Here is a 15771-nt window from a genome sequence, read left to right as displayed (position 1 = left end):
ACTGCTTGGAGTAATCTGGAGCTTTAAGAACTGGTGCTGTGCACATAGCTTGTTTCAGGGTGTCAAAGGCCTGTTTGCATTCTATAGTCCAGTTTACCTTCTTGGGCATCTTCTTAGAGGTAAGTTCTGTGAGGGGTGTCACTATGGATCCATGTCCCTTCACAAACCTCTTATAGTAACCAGTCAAGCCAAGGAATGACATGACTTGAGTCTGGGTTTTTGGAGCTACCCAGTCCAGAATAGTCTGGATCTTGGGTTGGAGTGGCTGAACTTGGTGTCCACCTACAAGGTGTCCCAAGTAAACCACAGTACCCTGCCCTATCTGACATTTGGATGCCTTGATAGAGAGGCCTGCTGCTTGCAGGGCCTGCAAAACATTGTTCAGGTGGAGCAGGTGATCCTGCCAGCTGGAGCTAAAGACAGCACTATCATCAAGATAAGCTGCACTAAAGGACTCCAAGCCAGCAAGGACTTGATTCACCAACCTTTGGAAGGTGGCGGGGCATTCTTTAAGCCAAAGGGCATAACAGTAAACTGTTAGTGCCCATCAGGTGTAGAGAATGCTGTTTTCTCTTTTGCTCCTAGTGCCATTTTTATTTGCCAGTACCATGCTGTCAAGTCAAAGGTACTTAAGTATCTGGCAGCACCCAATTTGTCAATTAACTAATCTGCTCTTGGGACGGGATGAGCATCTGTCTTGGTGACAGAATTAAGCCCTCTGTAGTCCACACAGAACCTCATCTCTCTCTTGCTATCCTTTGTGTGAGATTTGGGGACTAAGACCACTGGGCTAGCCCAGGGGCTGGCAGAGTGCTCAATTACTCCCAACTCCAGCATCTTGTGGACTGCCACTTTGATGCTTTCCTTAACTTGATCAGACTGTCTAAAAATGTTGTTTTTGACAGGCATGCTGTCCCCTGTGTCCACTTCATGGGTACACAGGTGTGTCTGACCAGGGGATAGGGAAAATAGCTCAGCAAACTGTTGTAGGACTTGCCTGCAGTCAGCTTGCTTTTGGCCAGAGATAGTGTCTGAATAGATCACTCCATCTACTGAGCCATCTTTAGGGTCAGAGGAGAGGAGATCAGGGAGAGGTTCACTCTCAGCTTCCTGGTCCTCATCTGTTACCATTAACATGTTTACATCTGCCCTGTCATGAAAGAGTTTGAGGCGGTTCACATGGATCAACCTTTTGGGGGTCCTGCTAGTGCCTAGGACCACCAAGTAGGTGACCTCACTCTTTCTTTCTAGCACTGGGTAAGGGCCACTCCATCTGTCCTGAAGTGCCTTGGGAGCCACAGGCTCCAGAACCCAGACTTTCTGCCATGGCTGAAACTCAACCATAGCAGCCTTTTGGTCATACCACATCTTCTGGAGCTGTTGGCTGGCCTCAAGGTTTTTGCTTGCCTTTTCAATGTACTCTGCCATCCTGGAACGTAGGCCTAGTACATAGTCCACTATATCTTGCTTAGGCTCATGAAGAGGTCTCTCCCAGGCTTTTTTCACAAGAGCTAGTGGTCCCCTAACAGGATGGCCAAACAGAAGTTCAAAGGGGGAAAACCCTACTCCCTTCTGAGGCACCTCTCTGTAGGCGAAAAGCAGACATGGCAAGAGGACATCTCCTCTCTTTTTGAGCTTTTCAGGGAGCCCCAGGATCATGCCCTTCAATGTCTTGTTAAACCTGTCAACAAAACCATTGGTTTGTGGATGGTATGGTATGGTGAATTTGTAAGTCACCCACACTCATTCCACATGTGTTTTAGGTAAGCTGACATGAAGTTGGTACCTCTGTCAAAAACCACTCCTTAGGAAATCCCACTCTGGTAAAGATACCAATGAGTGCTTTGGCTACTGCAGGGGCAGTAGTGGATCTAAGGGGAATTGCTTCAGGGTACCTAGTAGCATGATCCACTACTACTAGGATATACTGATTCCCTGAGGCTGTGGGAGGTTCAAGTGGACCCACTATATCCACTCCCACTCTTTCAAAGGGGACCCCCACCACTGGAAGTGGAATGAGGGGGGCCTTTGGATGGCTACCTGTCTTACCACTGGCTTGACAGGTGGCACAGTAGGCACAAAACTCCTTTACTTTCTGGGACATATTGGGCCAATAGAAATGGTTGACTAACCTCTCCCATGTCTTGGTTTGTCCCAAATGCCCAGCAAGTGGAATGCAGCATACTACGCTAAAATTAAGAGCCAAGGCTCAACACCCTGAATGTTCTTTATTTTAAGAGATTACCCTCAATTGTGGGCAAAGGCTTTGAATGGAAGAAGGGAGTGCAAACCATATGAATGGAGATGTAAAACAGTCTGCTAATGTGTAAGGAACTTGTTTCTTTTTCCTGCTTCTGGGTATGGTAGCTGATCATGAAGTGCTTAGTTATTTACAGATGTCACGTAGGACTTCTCTGGAACCTATGGCTTATTAGCGTCAGTGGGAATATGTACCATGTATCCTTACGTTTTGTAAAGTTGACACAGTACTCCCTCTCAAACATTTTTTTCAGCAACATTGACTCATTTTCTGCATTTGTTGATTAAGCGACTCCTTGCGGCCTCTCAGTTGGCTGTTACGACTCTAGTGGCCTATCTGCAGCTACTGGTCAAGGGATAGTGTGACTGACGACGTCTTTAAAAGCTAATTTTACAAATAACAACTACCACTGTATCTTTTTCTTTATTCATAGTGTCACCATCAGAGCTACTGGCATTCCATGGTTTACATTCAACAGCCGGCGCCGGTAGAGCCGTATCCACCATTCCAGGAGCCTGCTTCCGTAATAGACCAGTCAGTTCCACAAATATACACCGAGGCGGGGAGGCACGAGAGCCGACCAGCACCTCTTGAAACAGGGAGTGGTTAGTACCATTAAATATGGTGCCTGTGTAATAGCATCAGGTTTATTATATAATCCAAATGTTGAATCGGTTTATCGACTGGTGACTGAAAGATTTTCAGCATGATTTATTAAATTTCTTCATATAGCTATGTATATATATGTGTGTGTGTGTGTGTATATACATATATATATATGTGTGTGTTGGTGTATATGGGTAACAGTATGATATGGCCCTGTAGTGCCATTGAGATTGTATGTGACCTAAACCACGAGGCTAAAGGCAGAGTAGTTTATAACACTTGAACTGCAAGCGGGTAGTATTGTACAGTTCGATGGCATCTGTCGCTGTAGATACGCATGTTTTGCAATAGCTCGCCATCTGGTGTTGGGCCGGAGTGTTACAAGTTGTTTTTCTTCGAAGAAGTCTTTCGAGTCACGGGACCGAGTGACTCCTCCTTTTGTCTCCATTGCGCATGGGCGTCGACTCCATCTTCGATTGTTTTTTTTCCGCCATCGGGTTCGGACGTGTTCCTGTCGCTCCGAGTTTCGGAACGGAATGATAGCTAATTTCGGAAGATTTTCGTCGGTATTGTTGCGTTCGGGATCGGCGTAGTTAGATTCAACACCGCATCGAAGAGCTCCGGTGCCCTTCGGGGTAGTTTTTCGATCCCCCGTCGGGGCCTGGTCGGCCCGACCGCGTACTGAAGAACGCCGATGGAACGGACCCCGTTCCGTTTCTGCCCCAAATGCCACAATAAATACCCCTATACAGACCAACACTTGGTCTGTAACCTGTGCCTGTCACCTGAGCACTGTGAAGACACCTGCGAGGCCTGTCGTGCGTTCCGGTCCCGAAAAACACTCCGAGACCGTCGAGCCAGAAGACTTCAGATGGCGTCCGCGCCGACAGCCCACTGAGAGTTCGAGGAACAAGAAGAGGAAGGTACCTTCTCGATCCAAGAATCGGACTCCGAAGGATTCGACGATACACAAACCGTGAGTAAGACTTCGAAAACCACATAGAGGAAGATTTACAAGGCCCAGGGGACGCCACTGCCATCAGGCCATGGCTCCACCCATAAATTCGGTGACCGACCGTCGGCACCGAAAAAGGCCCAAACAGTGCCGAGATCGTCAGACTCCGGTCGAGACACCGGCACGCAGCCTTCTCGGGACCGAGAAAGTGCTGGAGACAAGCCTCGACACCGAGATGCCGGTGTGGACACGGCTCGACGCCGAGACAGCGGCACCGAAGAAGATCGACGCCGAGAGGTTTCGGCCCCGAAAAAGAGAAAAGTCACCTCGGAGCCGAAAAAACACGCAGACAGGGTTTCGGTGCCGAAACAAACTGCAAGCGACCCAGCTTCAGGCTCTTATACAGAAGAGCACTCGCTAACCTCCCAAATGCAAAAGCATAGGTTTGAGGAAGAGCTACAATCAACTGATGTGGACCATACGCAAAAGCGTATTTTCATACAGCAAGGGACAGGAAAAATAAGCACCCTTCCCCCCATTAGAAGAAAGAGAAGGTTGGAGTTCCAAACTGAACAGACACCACAACCAAAAGTGGTGAAAAGAGTTACCTCACCACCCTCTCCTCCGCCCGTGATTAACGTCTCACCAGCACAAACTCCATCACACTCCCCAGCTCACACCACCATAAGCCAGAGTGACCAAGATCAAGACGCATGGGACCTATACGACGCCCCAGTGTCAGATAACAGTCCGGAGGCATACCCTACGAAGCCATCTCCACCAGAGGACAGCACCGCGTATTCTCAAGTAGTGGCTAGAGCAGCACAATTTCACAACGTAAGCCTCCACTCAGAACAGGTCGAGGATGATTTTTTATTCAACACACTCTCCTCCACCCACAGCTCATACCAAAGCCTGCCTATGCTCCCTGGTATGCTCCGGCACGCAAAAGACATCTTTAAGGAACCGGTCAAAAGTAGGGCTATCACACCAAGGGTGGAAAAAAAGTATAAGGCGCCTCCTACAGACCCGGTTTTCATCACTACACAGCTGCCACCAGACTCTGTCGTTGTAGGAGCAGCTAGGAAAAGGGCCAACTCCCACACATCTGAAGATGCACCACCCCCAGATAAAGAAAGCCGCAAGTTCGATGCAGCTGGTAAGAGAGTCGCAGCACAAGCTGCAAACCAGTGGCGCATCGCGAACTCCCAGGCACTACTTGCGCGCTATGACAGAGCCCACTGGGACGAGATGCAACATCTCATTGAACATCTGCCCAAGGACTTACAAAATAGGGCAAAACAAGTGGTTGAGGAGGGACAGACCATTTCCAACAACCAGATCCGCTCCTCCATGGACGCTGCAGATACAGCTGCACGGACAATTAATACATCTGTAACTATCAGAAGGCATGCATGGCTCCGAACGTCTGGATTTAAACCAGAGATTCAACAAGCAGTTCTCAATATGCCTTTTAACGAAAAAGAACTGTTCGGTCCAGAAGTGGACACAGCGATTGAGAAACTCAAAAAAGATACGGACACTGCCAAAGCCATGGGCGCACTCTACTCCCCGCAGAGCAGAGGCAATTACAGCACATTCCGTAAAACACCCTTTCGAGGGGGGTTTCGGGGTCAGAGCACACAAGCCAGCACCTCACAAGCAACACCGTCCAGTTACCAGGGACAGTATAGAGGAGGTTTTCGGGGACAATATAGAGGAGGGCAATTCCCTAGGAATAGAGGAAGATTTCAGAGCCCCAAAACCCCTACTACTAAACAGTGACTCACATGTCACTCACCCCCTCCACACAACACCAGTGGGGGGAAGAATAAGTCATTATTACAAAGCATGGGAGGAAATCACTACAGACACTTGGGTTCTAGCAATTATCCAACATGGTTATTGCATAGAATTTCTACAATTCCCTCCAAACATACCACCAAAAGCACAAAATTTGACAACACACCATTCCAATCTCCTGGAGATCGAAGTGCAGGCACTATTGCAAAAGAATGCAATCGAATTAGTGCCAAACACACAAATAAACACAGGAGTTTACTCACTGTACTTTCTGATACCAAAGAAGGACAAAACGCTGAGACCAATCCTAGACCTCAGAGTAGTGAACACTTTCATCAAATCAGACCACTTTCACATGGTCACACTACAAGAAGTATTGCCATTGCTAAAACTACACGACTACATGGCAACTTTAGACCTCAAGGATGCTTATTTCCATATACCAATACACCCATCGCACAGGAAATACCTAAGGTTTGTATTCAAGGGAATACATTACCAATTCAAGGTACTGCCTTTCGGATTAACAACCGCACCAAGAGTCTTTACCAAATGTCTAGCGGTAGTCGCTGCACACATAAGAAGGCAGCAAATACATGTGTTCCCATATCTAGACGACTGGCTAATCAAGGCCCATTCGTTAATAGAGTGCTCAAATCACACAAATCATATCATACAAACCCTCTTCAAACTAGGGTTCACCGTCAATTTCACAAAATCCAAAATTCTGCCGCGCAAGGTACAACAATACCTGGAAGCCATAATAGACACATCAAAAGGAGTAGCCACTCCAAGTCCACAAAGAATTCAAAATTTCAACACCATCATACAACGCATGTATCCAACACAAAGGATACAAGCAAAGATGATACTACAACTCCTAGGCATGATGTCTTCATGCATAGCCATTGTCCCAAACGCAAGACTGCACATGAGGCCCCTACAACAGTGCCTAGCATCACAATGGTCACAAGCACAGGGTCACCTTCTAGATCTGGTGTTAATAGACCGCCAAACTTAGCTCTCGCTTCTGTGGTGGAACAACATAAATTTAAACAAAGGGCGGCCTTTCCAAGACCCAGTGCCACAATACGTAATAACAACAGATGCTTCCATGACAGGGTGGGGAGCACACCTCGATCAACACAGCATACAAGGACAATGGAACGTACATCAAACAAAACTGCATATAAATCACCTAGAACTTCTAGCAGTTTTTCAAGCACTAAAAGCTTTCCAACCAATAATAGTTCACAAATACATTCTCGTCAAAACAGACATGACAACAATGTATTATCTAAACAAGCAAGGGGGAACGCACTCCACGCAGTTAAGCCTGCTAGCACAAAAGATTTGGCGTTGGGCAATTCACAACCAAATTCGCCTAATAGCACAATTTATACCAGGGATCCAAAATCAACTCGCAGACAATCTCTCTCGAGATCACCAACAGGTCCACGAATGGGAAATTCACCCCCAAATTCTGAACACTTATTTCAAACTCTGGGGAACACCTCAGATAGACTTGTTTGCGACAAAGGAGAACGCAAAATGCCAAAACTTCGCATCCAGATACCCACACAAACAGTCCCAAGGCAATGCCCTATGGATGAACTGGTCAGGGATATTTGCTTACGCTTTTCCTCCTCTCCCTCTCCTTCCTTACCTGGTAAACAAACTCAGTCAAAACAAACTCAAACTCATATTAATAGCACCAACTTGGGCAAGGCAACCCTGGTACACAACGCTGCTAGACCTATCAGTAGTACCCTGCATCAAATTGCCCAACAGGCCAGATCTGTTGACACAGCACAACCAAAAGATCAGACACCCAGATCCAGCATCGCTGAATCTAGCAATCTGGCTCCTGAAATCCTAGAATTCGGGCACTTACAACTTACCCAAGAATGTATGGAAGTCATAAAACAAGCCAGAAGGCCATCCACCAGGCACTGCTATGCAAGTAAATGGAAGAGGTTTGTTTGCTACTGCCATATTAATCAAATACAACCATTACACACAACTCCAGAACATGTAGTGGGTTACTTGCTTCACTTACAAAAATCTAACCTGGCTTTCTCTTCCATTAAAATACACCTTGCAGCAATATCTGCATACCTGCAGACTACCTATTCAACTTCCCTATATAAAATACCAGTCATTAAAGCATTCATGGAGGGCCTTAGGAGAATTATACCACCAAGAACACCACCTGTTCCTTCATGGAACCTAAATGTTGTCCTAACTAGACTTATGGGTCCACCTTTTGAACCCATGCACTCCTGCGAAATACAGTTCCTAACCTGGAAGGTGGCATTTCTCATCGCCATTACTTCCCTAAGAAGAGTAAGCGAGATTCAGGTGTTTACAATACAGGAACCTTTTATACAACTACACAAGAATAAGGTCGTCCTAAGGACCAATCCTAAATTTTTGCCAAAGGTTATTTCACCGTTCCATCTAAATCAAACAGTGGAACTTCCAGTGTTCTTTCCACAGCCAGATACCGTAGCTGAAAGGGCACTACATACATTAGATGTCAAAAGAGCATTGATGTATTACATTGACAGAACAAAAAACATCAGAAAGACTAAACAACTATTTATTGCATTTCAAAAACCTCATGCAGGAAACCCAATATCAAAACAAGGTATAGCCAGATGGATAGTTAAATGCATCCAAATCTGCTACCTTAAAGCTAAACGACAGCTGCCCATTACACCAAGGGCACACTCAACCAGAAAGAAAGGTGCTACCAAGGCCTTTCTAGGAAACATCCCAATGCAAGAAATATGTAAGGCAGCCACATGGTCTACGCCTCACACATTCACCAAGCACTACTGTGTAGACGTGTTATCCGCACAACAAGCCACAGTAGGTCAAGCCGTATTAAGAACATTATTTCAGACTACTTCCACTCCTACAGGCTGATCCACCGCTTTTAGGGAGATAACTGCTTACTAGTCTATGCAAAACATGCGTATCTACAGCGACAGATGCCATCGAACTGAAAATGTCACTTACCCAGTGTACATCTGTTCGTGGCATCAGTCGCAGTAGATTCACATGTGCCCACCCGCCTCCCCGGGAGCCTGTAGCAGTTTGGAAGTTACCTTCAACTATTTATATATGTATCATCTCAACCTTAAATAGGTGCATACTTAGTCACTCCATTGCATGGGCACTATTACTACAATTCAACTCCTACCTCACCCTCTGCGGGGAAAAACAATCGAAGATGGAGTCGACGCCCATGCGCAATGGAGACAAAAGGAGGAGTCACTCGGTCCCGTGACTCGAAAGACTTCTTCGAAGAAAAACAACTTGTAACACTCCGGCCCAACACCAGATGGCGAGCTATTGCAAAACATGCGAATCTACTGCGACTGATGCCACGAACAGATGTACACTGGGTAAGTGACATTTTCATTATAACACGTTACCCGTTATGTATGTTTCATATTGCATGATTATTTTGGGTTAGTTTTAAAAAGCTGCAGAAGTGCTGCTAACAAGGGTCACTGATGGGATTTAGATTGTTACGGTTGGGTTTACCTTGATACATTCCTGAAATAACAATGGACTGTGGTGAGGGGCAGTGAATTTATGCAGTACTGAGACAGATGTGTTTACACCATAATTATGGATTTACCACAGATGTCACATTATTTCGGAATTTTACAAACAGTAATTTTTAGCTCAAATGAGCGTGAATGCTGCCAGAAAATGTGCCGTACAATTGCATTCTTTACACTGTAATTTACATGACCTTGTAACATAAGTGTCCCCCATGCCTGCATCATCCTAGCAGGCCTACAACGATAACACTCTGCAGAGAAGTTTGAAACCTTTCATTATGAAGGCGATAAAATCTATATTTCACCAAGAGCCATTAAATGTTTGTTTTTCACACAAATCTGGGTTTTCACACACTTTTGTGAAATAAAAACACCCCAAAAGGTTAGAGAGAGATATATAGATATAGTCGCCAGTATGTAGTTATAGTTAGGACCTAGTTTCCATAGAAAAAGCTTTTTTTGACTTGACTGTATCTTTGGCACCGTTTGACGAACCTTCATGAAATTTTCCAAAAAAACTGTTTTGTTCTTGTTGTGTATGGAAAGTTTTGTGGTGAATCTGTTTAACAGAAACAAGAAAAAAGGGTGGGGACGGGTCAAAAGTGTGTTTTTCCGTCTTAATTTCCATAGATTATTTAGACACGCCTGCAGCCTGAACCGCTGGACAGAATTACACCAGATTTGGCAGAAAGGTAGCTTTTGGTCCAGAGATCATGCTTTTTATTTGGTGTAAATTCATTCAGTAGGTTTTGAGATATTAAAGTAAATCCAGATTTGTACAACTAGAAGTGTGAATAGTCCTGCTCTCGTGCTGAGATTTGATTGGCTACCAACACTTCAGCCAGGAAGTGTTGGCAGCCATTTTGAGACTCAGCTTCAGGTGAGTCCCAAAAAAAAGAATGAAAAGATGGCAGAGTAGGAATACTCGATCCCCCCTAGCCTTGGTCCAGGGTTTCCCTGGACCCCGCCAAAACCAAAAAGCATTTCTTTAAAAATTCACTGCAAAATTTGCGAATTTTGCAGTGAATTTAAAGAAAAAAAACATGCAATCATGGTCTCCCGTGCTTGTTGGTCTCCCGTGCATGCAAACATGATCTCCCCGGGTGGGCCAGGTCCTGGGGACATACTTATTACTTGTTAGTAAGCAGGAGGGTGCACGGGGCCCCTCTCCTACCCTGGAGACCGTCTCTCCGGGGATACATTTTAAAACTATGTGGAGTCGCTAAGGCAACCCCACGCCCTCCACCCTGGAACCTGTGGACCACCACCTCCCTGGAGCAGAGTTCTTTAAAAAAAAAAAAAAAAAAGGATAGGGCCTAGGGTCCAACACCTCCTCGGGGCTAAATTACAAAAAATGATGGGGGAGGAGGAGGCCTGCGAGGACCTCCCCGGGGACCACCACCGCCCTAGAATGAAATTTAATGAGCAGATCCCTGCATGCGTGTAGGAAGTTGGCTCTGTATGTGCTATTTCAAAGTAAGGAATAGCATGCACAGAGTCCAAGGGTTCCCCTTAGAGGTAAAATAGTGGTAAAAATAGATAATACTAATGCTCTATTTTGTGGTAGTGTGGTCGAGCAGTAGGCTTATCCAAGGAGTAGTGTTAAGCACTTGTTGTACATACACATAGACAATAAATGAGGTACACACACTCAGAGACAAATCCAGCCAATAGGTTTTTGTATAGAAAAATATCTTTTCTTAGTTTATTTTAAGAACCACAGGTTCAAATTCTACATGTAATATCTCATTCGAAAGGTATTGCAGGTAAGTACTTTAGGAACTTCAAATCATCAAAATTGCATGTATACTTTTCAAGTTATTGACAAATAGCTGTTTTAAAAGTGGACACTTAGTGCAATTTTCTCAGTTCCTAGGGGAGGTAAGTTTTGGTTAGTTTTACCAGGTAAGTAAGACACTTACAGGGTTCAGTTCTTGGTCCAAGGTAGCCCACCGTTGGGGGTTCAGAGCAACCCCAAAGTCACCACACCAGCAGCTCAGGGCCGGTCAGGTGCAGAGTTCAAAGTGGTGCCCAAAACACATAGGCTAGAATGGAGAGAAGGGGGTGCCCCGGTTCCGGTCTGCTTGCAGGTAAGTACCCGCGTCTTCGGAGGGCAGACCAGGGGGGTTTTGTAGGGCACCGGGGGGGACACAAATCCACACAGAAATTTCACCCTCAGCGGCGCGGGGGCGGCCGGGTGCAGTGTAGAAACAAGCGTCGGGTTCGCAATGTTAGTCTATGAGAGATCTCGGGATCTCTTCAGCGCTGCAGGCAGGCAAGGGGGGGATTCCTCGGGGAAACCTCCACTTGGGCAAGGGAGAGGGACTCCTGGGGGTCACGTCTCCAGTGAAAGTCCGGTCCTTCAGGTCCTGGGGGCTGCGGGTGCAGGGTCTCTCCCAGGCGTCGGGACTTTAGGTTCAAAGAGTCGCGGTCAGGGGAAGCCTCGGGATTCCCTCTGCAGGCGGCGCTGTGGGGGCTCAGGGGGGACAGGTTTTGGTACTCACTGTATCAGAGTAGTCCTGGGGTCCCTCCTGAGGTGTTGGATCGCCACCAGCCGAGTCGGGGTCGCCGGGTGCAGTGTTGCAAGTCTCACGCTTCTTGCGGGGAGCTTGCAGGGTTCTTTAAAGCTGCTGGAAACAAAGTTGCAGCTTTTCTTGGAGCAGGTCCGCTTTCCTCGGGAGTTTCTTGTCTTTTCGAAGCAGGGGCAGTCCTCGGAGGATGTCGAGGTCGCTGGTCCCTTTGGAAGGCGTCGCTGGAGCAGGATCTTTGGAAGGCAGGAGACAGGCCGGTGAGTTTCTGGAGCCAAGGCAGTTGTCGTCTTCTGGTCTTCCGCTGCAGGGGTTTTCAGCTGGGCAGTCCTTCTTCTTGTAGTTGCAGGAATCTAATTTTCTAGGGTTCAGGGTAGCCCTTAAATACTAAATTTAAGGGCGTGTTTAGGTCTGGGGGGTTAGTAGCCAATGGCTACTAGCCCTGAGGGTGGGTACACCCTTTTTGTGCCTCCTCCCAAGGGGAGGGGGTCACAATCCTAACCCTATTGGGGGAATCCTCCATCTGCAAGATGGAGGATTTCTAAAAGTTAGTCACTTCAGCTCAGGACACCTTAGGGGCTGTCCTGACTGGCCAGTGACTCCTCCTTGTTTTTCTCATTATTTTCTCCGGCCTTGCCGCCAAAAGTGGGGCCTGGCCGGAGGGGGCGGGCAACTCCACTAGCTGGAGTGTCCTGCTGGGTTGGCACAAAGGAGGTGAGCCTTTGAGGCTCACCGCCAGGTGTGACAATTCCTGCCTGGGGGAGGTGTTAGCATCTCCACCCAGTGCAGGCTTTGTTACTGGCCTCAGAGTGACAAAGGCACTCTCCCCATGGGGCCAGCAACATGTCTCGGTTTGTGGCAGGCTGCTAAAACTAGTCAGCCTACACAGATAGTCGGTTAAGTTTCAGGGGGCACCTCTAAGGTGCCCTCTGTGGTGTATTTTACAATACAATGTACACTGGCATCAGTGTGCATTTATTGTGCTGAGAAGTTTGATACCAAACTTCCCAGTTTTCAGTGTAGCCATTATGGTGCTGTGGAGTTCGTGTAAAACAGACTCCCAGACCATATACTCTTATGGCTACCCTGCACTTACAATGTCTAAGGTTTTGTTTAGACACTGTAGGGGCACAGTGCTCATGCACTGGTACCCTCACCTATGGTATAGTGCACCCTGCCTTAGGGCTGTAAGGCCTGCTAGAGGGGTGTCTTACCTATACTGCATAGGCAGTGAGAGGCTGGCATGGTACCCTGAGGGGAGTGCCATGTCGACTTACTCATTTTGTTCTCACTAGCACACACAGGCTTGTAAGCAGTGTGTCTGTGCTGAGTGAGGGGTCTCTAGGGTGGCATAAGACATGCTGCAGCCCTTAGAGACCTTCCTTGGCATCAGGGCCCTTGGTACTAGAAGCACCAGTTACAAGGGACTTATCTGAATGCCAGGGTGTGCCAATTGTGGATACAATGGTACATTTTAGGTGAAGGAACACTGGTGCTGGGGCCTGGTTAGCAGGGTCCCAGCACTCTTCTCAGTCAAGTCAGCATCAGTATCAGGGAAAAAGTGGGGGGTAACTGCAACAGGGAGCCATTTCTTTACACAAGCCCCCCCCAGCCCACAGGCCAGGAGACTCAGCCCAAGCTGGGAGAGTCTTCCTAGTCTGTCAGGCGAGGAAGAGTAGGAGAAATAGGCTGGTTAGTTGCAGGGCCTACTCTGCCTTACATCCTTCTGTTCAGGTCATTCCCCTTGGGGAACTGACCTACTTCCACAGTGATAGGACCTAGTCTGAATTGCCTCTTGTCTGCCTCTTCAATGTCTCCACCCATTCTTTCTATTTTGGTCTTAGAGGTATCCACCTCTGCTAACCTTATCTTGGCCAGGGTTACCCCTAGCTTACCCAGAGAGGTTACCCAGAGCTGGAGTAACCCCACCATGACCAATAGGGTCAGGGGGCCTAACTTGCTATTTGGCATGGGGTCTGACCACAATGCCAAGGATAGTGCAGCCACAAAGGCTAACACCCAGCAGAGGCCACTGACAGCTGTCAGTGCCCAGAACCACACTTTTAGCTCTTCACCTAAAAGGGAAGGGGCTAAGTTACAGGCTTCTTTGGGTTCAGGCTGCCTGTCTGCTGTATTGGAGTGGGGGGTTACCACATCTTGTAGTAAACACCCTTCTTCCACTCTTTCTTCTGTTAGCTGAGGAGCCACCCACTCAGGTTTAACAGTTGCCTGACTAGCCAGGACTTCTTGTGGGTCAGGTTGGACTTTATCAGGGCCATTTTTGGAGTTCTCCCCTACTGGAGCAGAATCTCCGTGGCTTGCTGTAACCTTGGCTAAAGGTTGTCCACCCTTCCTACTCTGTTTTCTTTTCTTCTTCTTCTGGGGCCTGCTTGCATTTACTGCAGAGGCAGGACTTCCAGAATCCTTGGGAGAGGACTGGCACTGGACCAGTTCCTCTCTTGAGCTCTGACTAACCTCTGGGTAGTCATTTCCAAGGAGACAATCAAGGGGGAGGTCTGTACTGACTACTACCCTTCTCCAGCTAAGAGTGCCACCCACTTCTATGGGCACTAAAGCCACAGGCCTCTTAGTGACCCTGTCTAGGCTAACTCTTACCCTGGCAGTCTCACCTGGGATGTACTGGTTTGAGAGCACCAGCCTGTCATGCACAATAGTGTGACTGGCACAAGTGTCTCTCAGGGCAGTGGTTGGGATTCCATTCACCAGTAGGTGGTGGAAGTGTCTACTTCCCTCTGGAATCTCCAACTCACCTGTTGGGCCCTGTTTCCAGTTGAAGGCTAGGAAGACCTCCTCATCTGAGGAGTCATCTCCCATGGCTACACTGGTTACCCCAGGAATTTTGTTCTGGGGTTTGTTTTTGGGACAAGAAGTGTCCTTGGTGTGGTGCCCAGACTGTTTACAGTTGTGGCACCAGGCCTTAGTGGCATCCCAGTTCTTACCCTGGTACCCACCTTTGTTTTGGGTTGTGTCTTGGGGCCCACCCACCTGTTCTGGTTTTTGGGGGCCTACAGAGGACTCTTTTTCTTTGTTTCTAGTGTCACCCACTTTCTCCTGGGGAGTTTTTGTAACCCCTTTCTTTTGGTCACCCCCAGTGGAAGTTTTGGTTACCCTAGTCTTGACCCAGTGGTCTGCCTTCTTTCCCAATTCTTGGGGAGAAATTGGACCTAGGTCTACCAGATACTGATGCAACTTTTCATTGAAGCAGTTACTTAAAATGTGTTCTTTCATAAACAAATTATAAAGCCCAACATAGTCACACACTTCATTTCCAGTTAACCAACCATCTAGTGTTTTTACTGAGTAGTCTACAAAATCAACCCAGGTCTGGCTCGAGGATTTTTGAGCCCCCCTGAATCTAATTCTATACTCCTCAGTGGAGAATCCAAAGCCCTCAATCAGGGTACCCTTCATGAGGTCATAAGATTCTGCATCTTTTCCAGAGAGTGTGAGGAGTCTATCCCTACACTTTCCAGTGAACATTTCCCAAAGGAGAGCACCCCAGTGAGATCTGTTTACTTTTCTGGTTACACAAGCCCTCTCAAAAGCTGTGAACCATTTGGTGATGTCATCACCATCTTCATATTTTGTTACAATCCCTTTGGGGATTTTTAGGATGTCAGGAGAATCTCTGACCCTATTTAAGTTGCTGCCACCATCGATGGGACCTAGGCCCATCTCTTTTCTTTCCCTTTCTATGGCTAGGATCTGTCTTTCCAAAGCCAATCTTTTGGCCATCCTGGCTAACTGGATGTCCTCTTCACTGGGGCTATCCTCAGTGATTTCAGAGGTGTTGGTCTCTCCTGTGAGGGAACCAGCATCTCTGACTATTATTTTTGGAGTCAGGGTTTGAGGGACCCTGTTCTCCCTAGATAGGATTGGTAGGGGGGAATTGTCCTCCAAGTCACTATCCTCTTCCTCTGAGTTGCCACCCTCAGAGGGGTTGGCCTTTTCAAACTCTGCCAAAAGCTCCTGGAGCTGTATTTTGGTAGGTTTGGGGCCCATTGTTATTTTCTTTATTTT

At 47.2% G+C, this 15771-nt stretch overlaps 1 protein-coding gene across 1 annotated transcript in view; it reads left to right on the top strand.

Annotated features, from left to right (window-relative positions):
• LOC138259421 (UDP-N-acetylglucosamine transferase subunit ALG13-like) overlaps positions 1-15771 on the top strand; it is a 790124-nt gene that overhangs the window by 756234 nt on the left and 18119 nt on the right. The window contains exon 23 of the mRNA XM_069207173.1: positions 2694-2865. Within this exon, the coding sequence (XP_069063274.1) occupies positions 2694-2865 (172 nt within the window). The remainder of the gene's footprint in view (positions 1-2693; positions 2866-15771) is intronic.

Source organism: Pleurodeles waltl, chromosome 2_1, assembly GCF_031143425.1.
Source record: "Pleurodeles waltl isolate 20211129_DDA chromosome 2_1, aPleWal1.hap1.20221129, whole genome shotgun sequence".
Taxonomy (NCBI): Eukaryota; Metazoa; Chordata; class Amphibia; order Caudata; family Salamandridae; genus Pleurodeles; species Pleurodeles waltl.
The sequence above is the reverse complement of the archived record's forward strand: the minus strand, read 5'-3'. Positions and strand labels throughout refer to the sequence as shown.